Genomic DNA, 17,206 nt, shown 5'->3' with positions numbered 1-17,206 from the left:
ATGAAGCGAAACTACCGACGCGGAGTTTACCGTTGGCATTGAAATAGCCTAAAATTCCGTTTTACCGCTGCCCGTTTTGTTGACATCATCTACTTCTATGAGTGTGCGGTTTTATATGCAAAATATTGACACTTGATTTTACCCTCAAAATATTGACACTTGATTGACCCTCTGCAAAAGTACATTCTTATTGTAAGTAAAATACTCGTCATATGTGCGTTATATTCTGCATAAGTGTAAAGAAAAACCAATGCGATGAATAACAGCGGCGGTTATTAGCCAATAACTACAACGAACCCGTAAAATCAAATGTCAATATTACTTATTGATTGATTACTGTTAATATATAGACGCAATCTTTCATATTTTGCAATTCAACCTCTTATTATCTAATCTAATTTTTAATTTTTCTTTGCTTTCTTTCTTAAATTGTATATTTAGCACACAACGATGAGCACAAAAACAACTTTATTCCAATGTGAACATTTTAAAAACATCAAATTTGTTTTAAGTTGAATAACTAGAAAGATAAGTTTAATCTCTTTCGTAGAAGAAAATACCTAATATTGCAAAGGTTTTTTTTTCTTATTGAGTTTCTTTACATTAGAAGATTTCACCAGTGATACAGGGTCTTATATTGTGTATTGTACAGCAGAATAATGTTGTGTTTTAGATTATTTAATTTTTTAAAGTATATGCGTTATGTGTAGAAGTATGCGAAAACCGATTAAATTATTAGAAAAAATTACTTAAAAGAATTCGTCCTTCGATGCCATAATTACCGAAGACGAGTGCTTCTGGTGCCCCCAAACATGCTGGTCAATTTATAATTAGAATTAAAGTACGTAAATAAGGTGATTCAGTAAAGAGCACAATATTATATATCCTTGTTTAAGGCATAAAAAAATGGGAAAAATTTTTGTTTGAAACTAGCGGTCAAATCTCAACGGTTTCCGAGATACAAGGATTTTAACAAAGTTTTACGAAATCCCTATTTTCCAAATCTTTTTTGCCTAAAAACGGTTCTTAGAAATGTCTACTGCCTTTTGGAGTAATCAAACTGCCTTTTGATTAAAAATTGTTCAAAATTTCAATTGATTTTGTTTTGATCAAAAAACATGGAGCTTTTTAGAAAAACTAAGTTATTGATAATTTTGATGAACTATGGACAGCTTCTTTCCGTACTTACAATCACAATTTCAATCTTAAATATCTCAATATATAAAAAATGGACTCATACCATTTTCCAAAAAATCAGCTCTGTTGATAATTACAGCACTTAAAATCAATAAAAACGAGAAAAAATGCGCGAATAAATATGTCATAGCTGACTATGGGATAGAATATAACTTAAAGTTTCCATATTGATTTATCCAAAATTTCAGTACTGTGCTTTCAATATTTTTTAAGATATGGCCAAACTACGATTTAAGTTGTATGGCAGCTACGAGAAAGAGCCAAGCAATTTCAACATTCGCTTCTGTGGGAAATTTCAATATCGTCCGATCGCACGATAACTCAAAAACAAATAACGCAATTGACACCAACTTTCACAAGTTTTTTCTTTTGCGCAAATAAAGGCTGCTATTGTAATTGCTACCAATTCGGACAACGGGTTCTGGTAGCTACCATAAAACTCAAACAGTTTTTTTTAAATATTTCAAAACTAATTATGATCAGAGGCATTAAATTTTTTAAAGGTGTGTCCAATCATGTTCTACATACATTCTGAAAATTTTAATGGAACGACTGCATTGGTTCGCGTATTAGCCATATAACTTCAAAAGTTTGTTTTAAATATTTGGAAAAATAATAAAAATAGATTCATGAAACTCGGCAAAGGTGTGTCCAATTTCAGACGTAACCCTGAAATTTGGGTTAAATGGCTTTCTGAAGGTTAAATGGAAATATTTCTGAAGGTTTAGTGGAATGACTTGACAGGTTTAAGTCGCTGTCATACAACTCCAAAAGAAATTTTAAATATTTGAAAAAATATTTAAGCTAGATTCATGAAAATCGGCCGTCGTCTGTCCACTTATAGGTCTGATATAATATCTGTGAAGTTTCTATTGAGTGGTTTAGCAGATTTAAGTGATTGCCATTTAGCAATCAAAGTTATTTCTAAATACTTCCAAAAAAAATTTTTAAACTCAGATTGTCAAAGTGCAAGGTATTATTCAGTCTGTTTATAGCGACTGAAACGCTTTGCTTGTTTACACTTTATTATGGTCTTTAAAATCTTGACATAGTAATGGTTTTAGTGCTATATTTCCTGTACCATAACATATTATTCAACATTTTAAGACTTAAATTAAACTTTAAGCAGCTGGGCTTAACTCTGTAAAAAAAGTTTCAAAATTTCATTCGAAATTATTGGGCTAAAGGAAACTAAAAATTTAAATAAAGGAAAAATTTGACTGTTTTTAAAATTTGAATGCTTGATATTTCGAAATTACATAAAACACAAAATCGAATAATATGTGGTTCTCAAGCGCTTTACTAGTCCTTCCAGATATTGTTCATTTGAAGCTTCTATCTTTTTCGAAAGGAAAGTTATAAGCAAAAAACCTTTGCAAGTAAGAATTTCCTATAAGTAGGAAAATCCTTGTATATTAGACAGCGCTGGGATTTGACACCTATGTCTAAACAAAAAACTTAATTATTTTTGATGCCCTAAACAATAGTATATAATATTGCAATCTAATTAATTCTGATACGAAAAAAAGAGACCGTTTGAAATTTAAGAATATCTGACCAATGGTGCTGTGGTTATTGTACTTATCCTTTAACTGAATGGTCTCGAGTTCAAAGCCCAGTCAGGTCACTATAAAAAATTATATTCAATATTATATAGTTAACACGTTACATATGAAAATAAAAAAAAATTAATATTAACTAATTACCATATTTCAATAATATCCAATATTAAAAAAAAAAACCAGCAAAATAAAACATTAAATATCAATAGCCTTAAAAAAGAAAAATAAAACTAAGCTAGGTTCGTCACCTACCTAGTAAACTCAAAAATGTCAGAAACTGGTCCATGTTTATTTACAATAATTATGCACTAGCCCTATGCTCCTCCCAGGAGCGAAGAAGGATAAAAACAAAATTGAAAAATATTTATTTTTAACAAATTCATAAAGGAAATCATATGTACATATATGTCTTCCAGATTTAAAGGAATTGGTCGAATTACCTTTGTTCTTCTATAATTTAAGATGATCATACAGTAAATTAAATTTGATTGTTATTTAACTATTTCACTTTATTTTTGGTTTTAGTGTTCAAACAATTGGTTTAGGAGGCATGAAACCAAATACCGTCATAATGGGATGGCCTTATAGTTGGAGGCAGCCTGAAAAACAAAGCTGGAAAACATTTTTGCAAGTAATGAGAACAGTAGCAGCATGTAGAATGGCGTTATTAGTACCGAAAGGCATAAATTTCTTTCCTGAATCGACGCACAAGGTACGTATAGACAACTGTTACACAGAAATAACTAGGGTAAATCATTGCATTATAGCCATTTTCTTAAACCATTTGCATTTCAGGATTAGAGTTTCTTTAATTTTATTTCCCAGTCAATATTCCCAATTTAATTTTTGTTTAAAAGAACAAAAAACTGACTAAAGCTCGGAAACAGTTTCCGATTATCAGTGGCAGTCTGCATTAGTTTATTGGCATATACAAAGCATTTTCTAATTTTTCAAAATTTAGCAATGAAAAATTATACAAATTATAATGAAATTTTATTATAATTTAAATTAATTTGTTGTTTATTGGTTTTGTTTACACAACTTCACTTCTGGATTTGCTTTTTTGATAATGATTATCATAATCCACTATTCATTATATATTTGACTGTCGTCGGTTACGAGTATTTGTCAAAATCCTTTTCACGAGTAGTACTTCTGTGTTGTATAACGTGGATTATTCAACCAGAATATAACATACAGCTAGTTAACATAAGACTAGCAGCATTTTATTGATCAATAAATTCTTTACGTTAAATTCTTTTTTTAAATACATATCGTCGCCTAAGTAATAGTTGACTCCATACGCCATTTACTTGATTCCGAGAAAAACGACTTTAAAGTTTGAGATTAAGTAAAAAATAAAACTGTGCGCTGCTGTAGATATTTTCAATATTTTCCCATAAGCATATGGTTCTTATTATAGGAGGTGGACTAAAAAGAAATTAATATGCACCAATCCATTTTGTACCAAAGATTAAAATTATGCATATTTAGCATGTTTTTTTTTTTAAATTATTATACTCATATTATATTCGTCAAGGGTATATTAACTTTGATATAGAGTTTGTAAACATTTGAGTCGTCATTGATATGAACGTGTATTATGAGGGGCTCAGAAAGAGAGTGACATATGCACATTATTTTGCAAAAAATGCAATTAAAAAAAACGAAACGAAAGAGTTAGCAAAATCAGTATCAATCCTGTATTGACGTTATATATTGTTGTTCTCAGTTTTTCCTGTAGTTTAGCTGGATTATTACTATTTTAGTCTAACTTTAAAAAAATCCAGTTTTTGTGGGTTACACCACTTTGGCATTGCATATAAAAGAAAATATTAAAAAATTTGTTAATTCAAATGGTTTTTTTTTATAATATTACACATAACGTATTTTTTATCATAATTTTACAAAATTAAATGTAATTCTTAAAAATAATAAATTAATATGCAATTGCATTTAAAAATTATTTCGTTAATCATTTTTCAAATATTTACATGTAACCTTTCAGCTTTCTATCTTCAAGGGCGTAGAAGTTTTGTAAACGAACACAAGAACAGACGGACGGGATAGAATGAAACTAATAACAATTTCTTTTCAAAAGTTTTCTGGAAAAATGCTAAAAACAAACTTAAATAAATGCTACATGCACAGCTCTTAATATATAAGAATAGAACGAAATATGATAACAATATTATTTACCTTAACTTAACGGCCAAAGAAGGCTGTAATTAATTAGATTCTAAAAAATGGTGCATTAAACCTAAAATCATAGTTTCACAGACAAAAATAACTAACAAATAATTCAAAATCTTATTTTTAAAAATATTAAATTAAATATTTTTTGCCATTTTTCCAGGTTAAATCAAAAATACGTAAAACCGAGAAAAATAGAGTTGACCGTGTCAACTCTGTGATACCCGTACAAATTTGCTACCTTATGTGCGAATAAATATGTTATAGCTGACTATGTTTTTAAAAGCAGTATTTTCACTTGTTGAAGGAGAAAGTGCTACAATACAAACCATTGGTTTGACCCAACTTTATTTATTTTTAGTTATGAAAATGAAATTAACTTAGAAAGTTTTTTTAGAAATAATTTACGTGAAAAATAATTCTAAGCTTGCAAGAAGCTTGAATAATGAGCAATTCGTGTTACATCTCTTGTTTTTTCCTACCTTTTTGAATATTAGAATCGTTAGAAAGAACTGAATCCATCACTCAGTCATTAAAAGTAGGTATATGATAAAATATACATATATTTTACAAATATATTATTTTATAATATAATAGCAAAGATTTTACTTTAAAAGTTGAGTTCCAATGTTCGCTCGGTAGACGGTAGCATAATTCTTTTATTTAATTTTTCGTTTCCTACAACCCTTTTTTTACAATGAAAAATATTAACAGTAGGCCGTGGATATGGACCATTTTTTTTTAACAAATGGGATGTTGATTTAAATGGTATAGGTTAAAATTAACGTATAAAAGCGTTCTATTTTGTTCCATTTCGCACATTCTATAATTAAATATATGGATGTGGAACAAAATCGATACTTGGTTTCTCGAGAATTAATAAGGGTAACCAAAAACGGGTAAGAAATTCTAAAGAGCGTGTTTTAAAACCGTAGGAACAACTCCTAACTCAAAGATGCAATGGCGTGTGTACCAAACTAATATTTAGGTGACGATATATCGAAAAAATGTTTCATAACACCTTTCGGTTGTTTAAGTAGCATTTGAGATTCCATATGAAACAAAAAGAATAATATGAATTTTTATATGACTGTTAAACGGCCTAATAAATATTTTTTCGATATATAATTCAGATGCTTCAAAAAAAAATTTAAATTAAAATAGTTTAAAATAGGTCAAAATTTTTAATTAGTTGACAAATTTTTGTGGTATAATTTAAATAAGTAAAATGTTCAACCCTTGCAAAAATTATAGTTTTTACTATAATTTTACTATAATAATATTGACTATAATTATAATCAGACCTCAAATTAAATCTAGCCTGAAAAGTTTATAATAAAATTTAAAGATACTGCTATAAAAGATAACGTTATGCAATGTAAAAAGAAAACAAAAATTGGGAATGGAAGTATTTACTGCTCAGAATTCAAAAAATAATAATCGGATTTAGGTGAACGAAACACTAATTTTATATATTTCTCTCTTACTTAATAACGCGAGAGATTTGAAGAGAGAAAAAAAAATGGAATTTGCATGGGTTGAGGGGGGCAAATTATTCATTAGAAAAACTACTAAAAGTGAAGTACTAAAAATATTGTATAAATCTAATTTAAATATGGAATAACATTTCGTATGAATTGCCCCTAAAGTACCATGTTAAGTCAAATTTGCATGAAGCGATAAAATTTGTTCGAATGAAAACTCTAAAAGTTATATATTTAAATGACATGTAGCAATTGTTGACCCAAATGCTTTCTATTTCGCTGCCAGAATCTAATACATGTCTTAATCATATTTTGTTTAATAAATCCCAAACTGAAATATATATATGACTACTTCACAATAATATTTCTGATCATGTAGGAATGATTTTGATATTACAAAAAAAAATATGATGTGGTCAGCACATAACCGACCGCATTGTATATTTTCTAGTTAAGTGAAAGGGTTACAGAATATTACAAAAATTTCTTTTAAATACTTCCTTCCAATTTTTAGGACATTAGTAAGCTTATAGTTAACATACCTAGAAAAATCTAAATTTGGCTCTTAGTAGAGTTTCGCTTTGTGCAACCCGAATTTCTTGAAATGCTCGCCAGTTAGTTTCGGTAACAACCAGAACTCAAATATCAAATTTCAAGAAATTCCATCAATTCGTTCCTTAGATATGGTGAAAAATGTAAAATCGGCCCGCAGATCAGTTTTCGAGCCCTGATCTTTCCAAAAAATTTAACTGTTTATTGTTTTAATACGAAGAATTTATATATTAAATATCTATGAAATCGGTCGATTATATGTCTTTATATAAAGAAAAATGTATATTTGGCCCGTAGTAAACGTCCAGTTGCTGACACCTGATTTTTGCCAAAAGTTAGGAAGTTTCGTGGACGATCGAGCTGAGCTTACATATAAAATTTCAAGTACATCGGTTGAATATTTTCTTCAAAATGTTCAAAAATGTAAAACAGGCCCGCTAAAAAGTGCAATTCCCGAGGCCTGATATATACCAAAAGTTGATCATTCCGTGCATTTTGGAAATAAACTTGTATATAAAATTTCATCAAAATCGCTTTAGCCGAACTTGAGATACACGCGTGCACACACAGACCAACAGACCGACAGTCCGACGGACCAACAGGTTGCTAAAAATAGTTTACTTACACTTCCCTACTATGGAAAAGTGCATCCCCACCGAAAACTCGATATGCAAAATTTGTTGCCATCACATATCCAACCTATTGTTTACGCAATACGGTCGGTAAAAATCTATTATTTTGTTTCGTTCAATACTTTCTTAACAAGAGTTTGGAAGTTTGGTTTCTTCCTAAACAAGAAATATGTTTGTATACTAAAAGTACACTAAAACGAGGAAAACCGGCAACATTGATAAACCTAAAAAGTTAGCTGTTAAGCACGGCACAATAGTTTTCCCTACTCACAAAACATAACTTAACGGTATATAGTAGAATACTTATAACAGCCGATTCATTTGCTACTAATTATTTTCAAAACCGATGTATGCATAAAATTATAATATTTGCGTTGGTAATTCTAATTAGCTATTATTTTACATTTAGGGGAATAAGTAATAGTATACGTATATTTTAATATAAATAAAATCATGTATAATACAAGGTGAACCTATAACGTCGTATAATGATGAATATTTAACATCAAAAATCACACAAATCGCTTCGCACAAAAAAAAATGTAATATGATGATCAACTCAAAATCTTTCCAATTATGGAAAAAAAATTAGATGAGGTAAATAGTGTACTAAATGGTCACTTTGTGAAAAATTTGACGTTCTTTTTTCTTTTATTTACTTATTTCCTCAATAACTTTTTAAGTAGTGTCTCAAAAGACACTATGTATTCTTTAAAATAAAGAGCTACTTTTCAGCTTTCCATTGTATATTAACTTTTTCATATATAGGAGTTATACCTATTTATGTCGATACCGACTAGTACCAAGGGAGAACTTCCCACACCAACCACAGAAATTCCGAATATATTCCTATGTTCTCACGCCATCCACAGAAATTCCGAATATATTACTTAATTAATTTCAGAAATAAACATATAGTCAACATATACATACATACATGTATACATGTATATGCACATGTTTATTTCTGAAACTTCTTTTGTTTTTGGATTAAAAAATTAACAAAACTTAGTTATTGAATATAAATTTTTTGAAATTACTACTAAATAAAGACATCGAACTATTATCACAGAAATTATCTTGTCTAACAAAATTTTTTACTTTTAAAATAACTTATCTTTAAGTTTACTTTAATGTTGGTTACTTTCTACTTTAATGTTGGTTATAATAGTGTTTTCTTTACTTTATTGCACAGATTTGCGGAAATATAGACATATGGTGGATTGTACATGATGGAGGGATGCTTATGTTACTACCATTCTTATTAAAACAACATCGTACCTGGAAGAACTGCAAATTACGTATTTTCACTGTAGCACAAATGGAAGATAACTCGATACAAATGAAGAAGGATTTAAAAACATTTTTATATCATTTACGCATAGAGGCAGAAGTTGAAGTAGTTGAAATGGTTTGTGGTTTTTAACATTCGAATAAAATTATATTTTATATTACGGTACATTTTAAATTATAATAATATGTATATAGTATATTTTCCATTTTTCTATCTGTACTTATCTGCAGATAATGTACAGTGCATATAAATTATTAAGACATATAGTAGTTGAGAGATATAATATCTTATTTATAGAAGTAAACTATAAATGTTATGTTTGTACGCATAACTTTATTTAGTATGTTACTTTTCAGTACTTTTCCTAAAAAAATTAAAAAAAAAAGTGATTAATAGTTTCACTCTGCCAGGCCGCCTGCCCGTCCGTAATCATAAAAAAAAATGGCCATTAAAATTGCGTAGTTTTTTCCTCCTTATATTTCGGGAACCACAAGTTTTAGTAAATTTATATAAAAGCGGAAAGCTAATGGTAAATGTCATGCCATCAAAAAATATAATTAATTTTCTTAACTTAAGCAATTAACCCTTAAATTCAACCGTTATGATATCACCTTTTTAATCTTATAATATATTTTTTTTAAGTTTCTTTTCTATTAAAAACGGTTTTTTAAAAGTTTTTGACCTTGAAATAGATTTTCTCTTCCTATTTTCGTTGAAATTTTACTTTCAAATAAAACATAAAATTTTAGCTTTCTGTCTTCAATGGTGTAGAAGTTTTGTAAGCATGTTCACGGACGCATTTTTTTTTAAAAAGTAATATAAGCATTTTTTCAAATCAATAAGCATTTTTTTCAAAAAAAAAGAGTTCTAAAAATTAACCAGATTTATTAAAATTAAATTAGTAGGTTTAATTTTATAAACGAAAAGTATTTGACAAAAATTTGTATTACATAATGCATGTATAAATACATACCACACCGAGCTAAATTATAATGTTTGACAATTTTTTTTACAAATTTTCAACTTGTGTTTTATTTCGAAATTTTACTTTGGCATTTTATGTTACTATAGCTTATATTTCAAACACCTTTAATCTTTGAAATTTACCAGTGAAAAAAACAAAAGATTAATTAAAAAAGACTCGATAATAATGATAGAGACTTGATGCATAAAGGGTAGATGGTGTTGGGCGAATTAATGAGAATATCAGTGTATATCGGAGTGGTTTTTGAGGTAAAAAGTGGTAAACTACATCAGAACAGCTTGTTTGTATATCAAAACATAAAAAATTGGCTCACAAACAATACTGCATTTCACATTAAATTTTTTTTTTGTGGGTATTGAATGTTTTTATTTTGTGCTAAGGCTTAAATTTTTTAAGTTTCCGTTAATTTAACAATTTAGAATATCGTATTTTGAAAATTTGTTCTAACTTAGTTATTTTAAGAAATTTGGTACCGTGTCTTGACTAAATGATAGTTTTAATAGCATTAGTAAATTGCCGGATACTTCGTCCTTTAAAAATGTAACATCTGGCTGCTTATAATAAGATTTTACTACTGAAATTGCAATTTCATGTTTTTGTAATTATTCATTCATTTTAAATTTATTCATTTGTTGTAAACTCAATAAGCTGCTGAGCTTATGTAAATTATATTTAGCAAAGTATTACAATACTGCCAAATGTGTCTATGATTCGTTTTTAAAAATATCATATATATTAACTTCTTAAAAATTAAAGTAAGAAATTAATATAATAATTTAATAAATAAAAGTAAAAAATTAATCGTATACAAAAAAACTGATGTGGTCAGGCAGCACTTTTCCTTTTTTTTTGTAATGCAGGTGTTAAAAATAATTAAAAGACACAGATAGGTGAAAACAAACTGTCATCAGACCTATTAACAGTGGTTATCTTAGCGCAGTTCTTTATTTCCCATTTCCTTGAGGGACACTCAGGTCCCTATGACAGTCACAACTGCGCATATAACATAGAACACTCATCATGTTAAGAAGAATCTTGAACTCTTGGTACAATTCTTTATGAATTGTTTATATATTAACTCTTTATTGTATGTTGACATTCCAGACCTACGACCTAGGAGCCAATAGAGCAAATAGCTCCATATTTGTTCTCTAATTTTATTCTTTCCTTTTTTACAGGTTCTTTCCTTCTGAGTTTAACATCCAAATTCATGCCTAGATATTTCGCTGTGTTTTAGATTGATGCTTTAGCACCATTCAATCTCAACTGTAGTGTGTTTCCTAAACTTTTATTTATGAAATTTACATTGATATTTTTTGCTCTAAGAGAAACCTCCAATTCGTTCTTTCTACTTAGGACACTTATCTCTCTCTCTCTGCTTCCTTTTACCCTGTTCAGAGCGTGGTGGCACTATGTGTTTAATCTTCGATGTTATGTTTTAGATACTCCTTCCAAGCATTCCGATCTTGCGCAAGGTGAGTTGATTCTGCAGCAGTTTTGTGTGTTAGTTTTCGTACTTGATCTATCCATCTATTAGGTGATCGACCCCTAGCTCTTTTTCCATCAACTTTTCCCTCAACAATCAATTTTTCCATTTTTCCATTACGCCTAGCAATATGGCCAAAATATCTCAAATATGACTCGCTAATCTTCTTCATCAGTCTATGGTTAACATTTAGCTCTTGCAATACCGAATTGTTAGTGCGGTGTTCTGTATATGGTATTCTAAGCACTCTTCGGTATACCCACAGCTCAAAGCTCTCGATTTTTTTTCTGTCGCTTTTCTTTATAGTCCATGTTTCTGCGGCATAAGTTGCTATGGGGAATATCAGAGCATTTACTAGTCGACACTTTGTATTTTTACATATGTTTCTGTCTTTCCAAATCTTCGTTAACTTTACTGTTTGTGTTCTTGCTATTGTAAGCCTCCGCTTTATTTCGTCTGAGCAGCTCCCATTGTTTGAAATTACGGAGCCCAAGTAGTTAAACTTACTTACGACTTCATACCCAGCGGCCACAGTCATATTTGGTTGATTATTTAGCGCTCTATCTATAATCATTACTTTTGTTTTTCCTACGTTAATTTCTAAACCATATCTGCTACTTATTGTTGTTAGCTTTTGCATAACGATACCTAGTTCGGATTCATTTTCGGCTAGAATAAGTGTATCATCCGCGTAGCGTAAATTACTTATTTTTCTTCCACCAACAGATATTCCACCTTCCCACTCATCTAATACTTCCCTCATTATATATTCGGTATAGATGTTAAACAGCAATGGTGAAAGTATGCAGCCCTGTCTTGTGCCCCCCTTTGTTGAAAATGTGTTTGACGTTGTTTGGTTGACTCTAACCGTTGCGGTGTTGTTGTTATACAGGCTGTGAATTATTTTTACCAAATGACCAGGAACTCCCATCCGAGTCAGAATCATCCAAAGCGATCCCCATTTGACGCAGTCGAAGGCTTTCTTGTAGTCAACAAAGCATAAAAAAGCGGTCAAATTGTACTCCCTAACTTTTTCGATGATTTGCCGTACATTTAATATTTGTTCTCTAGTTCCTTTCCCGGGGACAAAGCCGCTTTGTTCTTCTGATATTTCTGGCATGAGGAAGGTTTTTAATCTTTCATGTATAATATGTAGAAATACCTTGCTGGCGTGTGGTATAAGTGCAACTGTGCGATAGTTTGAGCATATCTGAGGAGAGCCTTTTTTATAAATCGGTATGAATATAGAATGCACCCAGTCATCTGGCCATACACCTGTTTGCCATATAATATTACACAGGGCCAATAAGTGATCTATGGCATGATCTTCCATTACTTTCAAGATTTCTGCAGTTATTCCATCTAGTCCAGCCGATTTTCCGCTTTTTAGTTTATTTATTGCGCTTCTTACCTCAGATTTTATTATTTGTGGTTCCAGTTCTTGCTCAAACTGCAGATTTGACACATCATTAGCACTGGTACTGAACAGTTTTGTACAGTATTGTTTCCATACTTCTGCAACTTCTTTCTCATCTGTAAACGTTTTTCCATTTTCATCTTTTATGATTTGTTTTTGAGGATTGAATTCTTTCACCAGATACTTTACCGTTTTAAATAGTTCTTTTGTATCATTCTGTGTGGAGTATCTCTCTAAATCGGCACAAACTTTCGCAATGTGGTTGTTTTTGTCCATGGAGCAAGCTTTTTTAATTTGTTTGTTCAGCTTTTTGATTTCTTCTGGACTCGTAGTTCTACCGTGGTGACGTAATTCTCTTCTCTTATCGACAAGCTGCAGCGTGGTATTTGAAATCCAGTGTTGTTTTTGTTGCCTCTGTATCGTTCTGCTTTCTATTGCGGCTGACACTATCCATTTTTTGAACTTGTTCCAATATTCATTTGATCCTTCAGTTTCTTGTATGTTATCAGGTAACGTTGATATTAACTTTTGCATAAACCCATCCCTATCAGTAATCGTGAGTTTTTGCCTCTGCTGCGATCTACTTATGCAATGAAGTTTAAGCATAAAGTTGCATACCAGTAACTTGTGGTCGGTATCACAATCTGCACCAGGTCTAGTTTTCACGTTTCGTACAGAGGTTCTCCATCTTTTACGGATCAATATGTAATCTATTTGATTTTTATATATTTGGTTCGGATGTGTCCAAGTAGATAATCTACGCGGATGATGCTTGAACATGGTATTCATTATAGAGAAATTGTTGTCTATAGAGAATTGTAACAGGCGTTCTCCTCGTTCATTCCTATCTCCAATGCCATAAGCTCCAACAACATCTTTCAGTTGTTCGTCATATGTTTTGCCGACCTTAGCATTGAAATCTCCTATAATAAGCAACGGTTCCTTGTTTGGTACTTTTTTACACGCTTCTTCTATTTTCCCATATGTTGCCTCAATTTCTTCATCTTCTGCTTCAGATGTCGGCATATACACTTGTATTATATGGAGACACATAGGTTTAGCCTTTACAGAGATCTTAATAATTCTGTCATCGATAGTTTCGTACGATGTAATGTGTTGGGCTATTTTTTTGCTAACAATGAACGCTGTACCGCATCTCGAAGAGACACTATCACCAGATGTAAAGATCTTATGATGGTCTGTTTGGAAATGTCCTGTACTTTTCCAGTGTGTTTCAGCTATGCCACAGATATCAATTTCTTGTTTTAATAACTCTCTCTCTAGCAATTCGAGTTTTCCTGCTTGAAGTAGACCCCTAACATTCCATGTTGCTATGTTGATGTTATTTCTGAGTTTGATTCTGGACACTTATACCAATTGGTATTTTATTTCTTGACATTCTTCGGAAATCGCTACGGGGTTGTTAGATACACGTGACTGTACCTATTCTCCATTTTACTATTAGTTAATCTCTTTGCAATTTCGTCAATTTGTTTTAGCCGTCTTGCATCATTTGCATTATGTTGCCGCCAATTTCTTTATGTTGCCGTTTTTGCATTGTATTATTGTCAATTTTAATCGTTCTTTTGTGCAACATGTATTCTAACTAAATAAAAGTTCTGCATAAGATTATGAAAATGTCTTTTCTTCTTTTCAATTTTTAAAATGCTAGAAACTTTTTAGTTAATATACCTAAAAATTTTAATTTTGACTCAATTTATGAATATTTAGTTCACTTAATGCCATCCGAATTACCGCAGTTACTTTCGGTAACAAACAAAACTCAAATATCAAATTTCACAATATTTCGCCAGTTAGCTTGAATATGGTTAAAGTATGGTAAATCGGATAAAATTGCTTTGCGGATACTTGATTTCCTTAAAAAAATTGTTGGATTACCGCGTGGTCAGACAAACTGTATATATAAATTAATCTGTTGACTACTTTACCCAAAATGATCAAAAAGATAAAGTTCTATTGTAAAAAGCATATATTTTTTCAATACTTTTGTTTTATATTTATATGTATATTATTCAGGCTATATTTTCAGTATATATTTTATAAATTTAAATTTATTTTAATAAAACAAAAATTGAAAAAAGAAGACACTCTTTATTTAAGCCAAAAATTTGGTTAGGATATCAAACCAAATTTTGGTAAAATCATACATCTATATTGTGTTAAGAAATCCTGATAAAATTACATCAGTCGTCAAAAATATGGTTTAATAGGGATTATGTAGCCGTAATATCACCTATGATACTTAATTTTTATAAAAAGAAACTAATTAAATATTTTATGAACAAAATTTAGTTTGCATTTTAAATTTTTTTAGTATTAGCGTCCGGATTTTATTAAATGAATTACAATTCGAATTTTTGTTAATATATTTTTTACTTTATTTTTCATTATAAATATTGAAATAAACATGTATATAAATTTTGTTCTTTGCATGATCTGTACGAGTAAATACGTTACTCTTTTAAGTTAAAAAATATATTAATGGCAAAAGCCCAAGTACTGGCGGCGTTTTTGTTAGCAAGGGCTAATGTTGCTTCGTTTATTATAATCTGCACGGAATAATAAGCGAAGTATAAGAGATTTCTGAAATATAATATTCAATTTTAATAGTGTATACTAAGTCTTTCACTTTTCGAATTCATGAATACAGTTTACAATTAGAAAAAGAGATCATAAAGAGTTTTACATAACTTTAAGATATGTTTTAATACGTCTTTAAAATTGAGGTTTTATGTACATTCTTGCTACAGAACCTCATACACATAGGCACAAAGCTATATTAATATATATATAATGTTATATGTGATCATTCGTGGTGTTTTTTAATCTTCGTTTTTCAAATTCAAATAACGCAGTGTCGGGTTTAGGGAGGTCAGACTATTAAAAAGTTTTTCAATATTATGATAATTCGTTAAATATTTTTGATTAAATTTTTTTATAAGTTATGAAAAAAGTAGAATTATTTTAAACTATTGATTATAATATGTAAATAGCTGCATTGCAAGATTACATGAGTGATTATGTGCCTATATAATAAATGCTAATGGAAGTCAACTCACTGATCAAACGACAAGTATGCGCAAGTGTCACGATTGCTGAAATAAACGTTTTACCATGCCACTTTTATTAATTTCTCACTGAAAGTAAAGAATATTACCAAAGACGCATACATCTATCAGGCATCCAGTCTAGTATAAGTGTTTCCCATTTTTTTTGTCGATATCTACTGAGCTTCGACGACATATGAGTACAATGTATAACAATTATCCACCAGTTGTTACACGATTTATTGTTAAAAAGAGAATGGATAGAAAGATGAAATAAAATATAAACAAAGGAAATAAAAACAAAGTTGGGTCAAACCAATGGTTTGTAATACAGCACTTTTCCCTTCAACAATACTGCTTTTTAAAACAATCTTTGTGTACCTACTACACTATAAGAATAATTACTTTCATTCATATGCGAAACTTTTTCAAGAATTGCATACATTTGGGATATTTTATGCAGTCTTTGAATAAAGCAAAAATAAAATTTAGGAGTTGTCAACGTAATGCCGATTTTAAGGGTTAATTGCATGAATTGAGAAAAATAGTTATATTTTTTAATGGTATAAAGTTTACTATAAGCTCTCTGTGTTTATAGAAATTTGAACAATCTTGCAGTTTCGGAAATATATGGTGCCAAAAATTCAAATTTTACAGATTTCGAGAGGTGATAGCTTCAGAGGGGTCGGAGGTAGAAAAAAATTTTCTTCTAACAATCTGAAATAAACTATTTATTAGTGTCTTAAAGGTGTTAGAATGAACAGCCATTCTGAATGAATGAATTTGGAGAAGGCGGATTTAAGAAAATAATAAATTTTAACGGCCATTTTGTTTTTTTAAAATTCAAGTATAGTATGCCGCGGAAGAAGAAGGTAGCCATACTTCTGCGTTTGCAAAATTTCAAAAATGCTAATTGTTTCACTGAAATAAATAGTTAAAGAATGGCATTTTTAGGGTTTTAGGTGGGTGTAACTTTTAGAGGGGGGCAGATTGGTAAAAATTTTCTTCTACGGAAAAAAGTTTTTCGTAAAGATATATGTAAGAATTTCAAATTTCAATCTTCAAGGATGTAGAAGTTTTTTGAACATGATATTTGTCTATATACGATTAGAATAAAAAAAATGTATACATAAAAACAATCAATGGTGTTTGTAAATTTTGAATAAGTGTTGACTTTTTCTTTTCTCAATCCTTTCAAGAATATAAAAAAAATTATGTTACTTCTTCAATCTATTGGTTCATAATGTCATTTCAATACTACCAGAAGAAAAAAAAATTGAGACATGAATATTATATCTCACAAAAATATAATTTAAAAATTTATATCCATATACCG

The 17,206-nt window shown here is 29.9% G+C and overlaps 1 protein-coding gene across 1 annotated transcript in view; it reads left to right on the top strand.

Moving 5' to 3' along the window:
* The window catches only part of LOC129616280 (solute carrier family 12 member 7), a gene marked incomplete at its 5' end in the record, with an annotated part of 277,715 nt that overhangs the window by 212,072 nt on the left and 48,437 nt on the right, over window positions 1-17,206 (top strand). Inside the window, 2 exons of the mRNA XM_055531859.1 lie at window positions 3,285-3,471; window positions 8,816-9,031. Coding sequence (XP_055387834.1) covers window positions 3,285-3,471; window positions 8,816-9,031 — 403 coding nt within the window. The remainder of the gene's footprint in view (window positions 1-3,284; window positions 3,472-8,815; window positions 9,032-17,206) is intronic.

The sequence above is a fragment of the Condylostylus longicornis genome, unplaced genomic scaffold (assembly GCF_029603195.1).
Source record: "Condylostylus longicornis isolate FDR11 unplaced genomic scaffold, ASM2960319v2 ptg000171l, whole genome shotgun sequence".
Lineage (NCBI taxonomy): Eukaryota > Metazoa > Arthropoda > Insecta > Diptera > Dolichopodidae > Condylostylus > Condylostylus longicornis.
The sequence above is the reverse complement of the archived record's forward strand: the minus strand, read 5'-3'. Positions and strand labels throughout refer to the sequence as shown.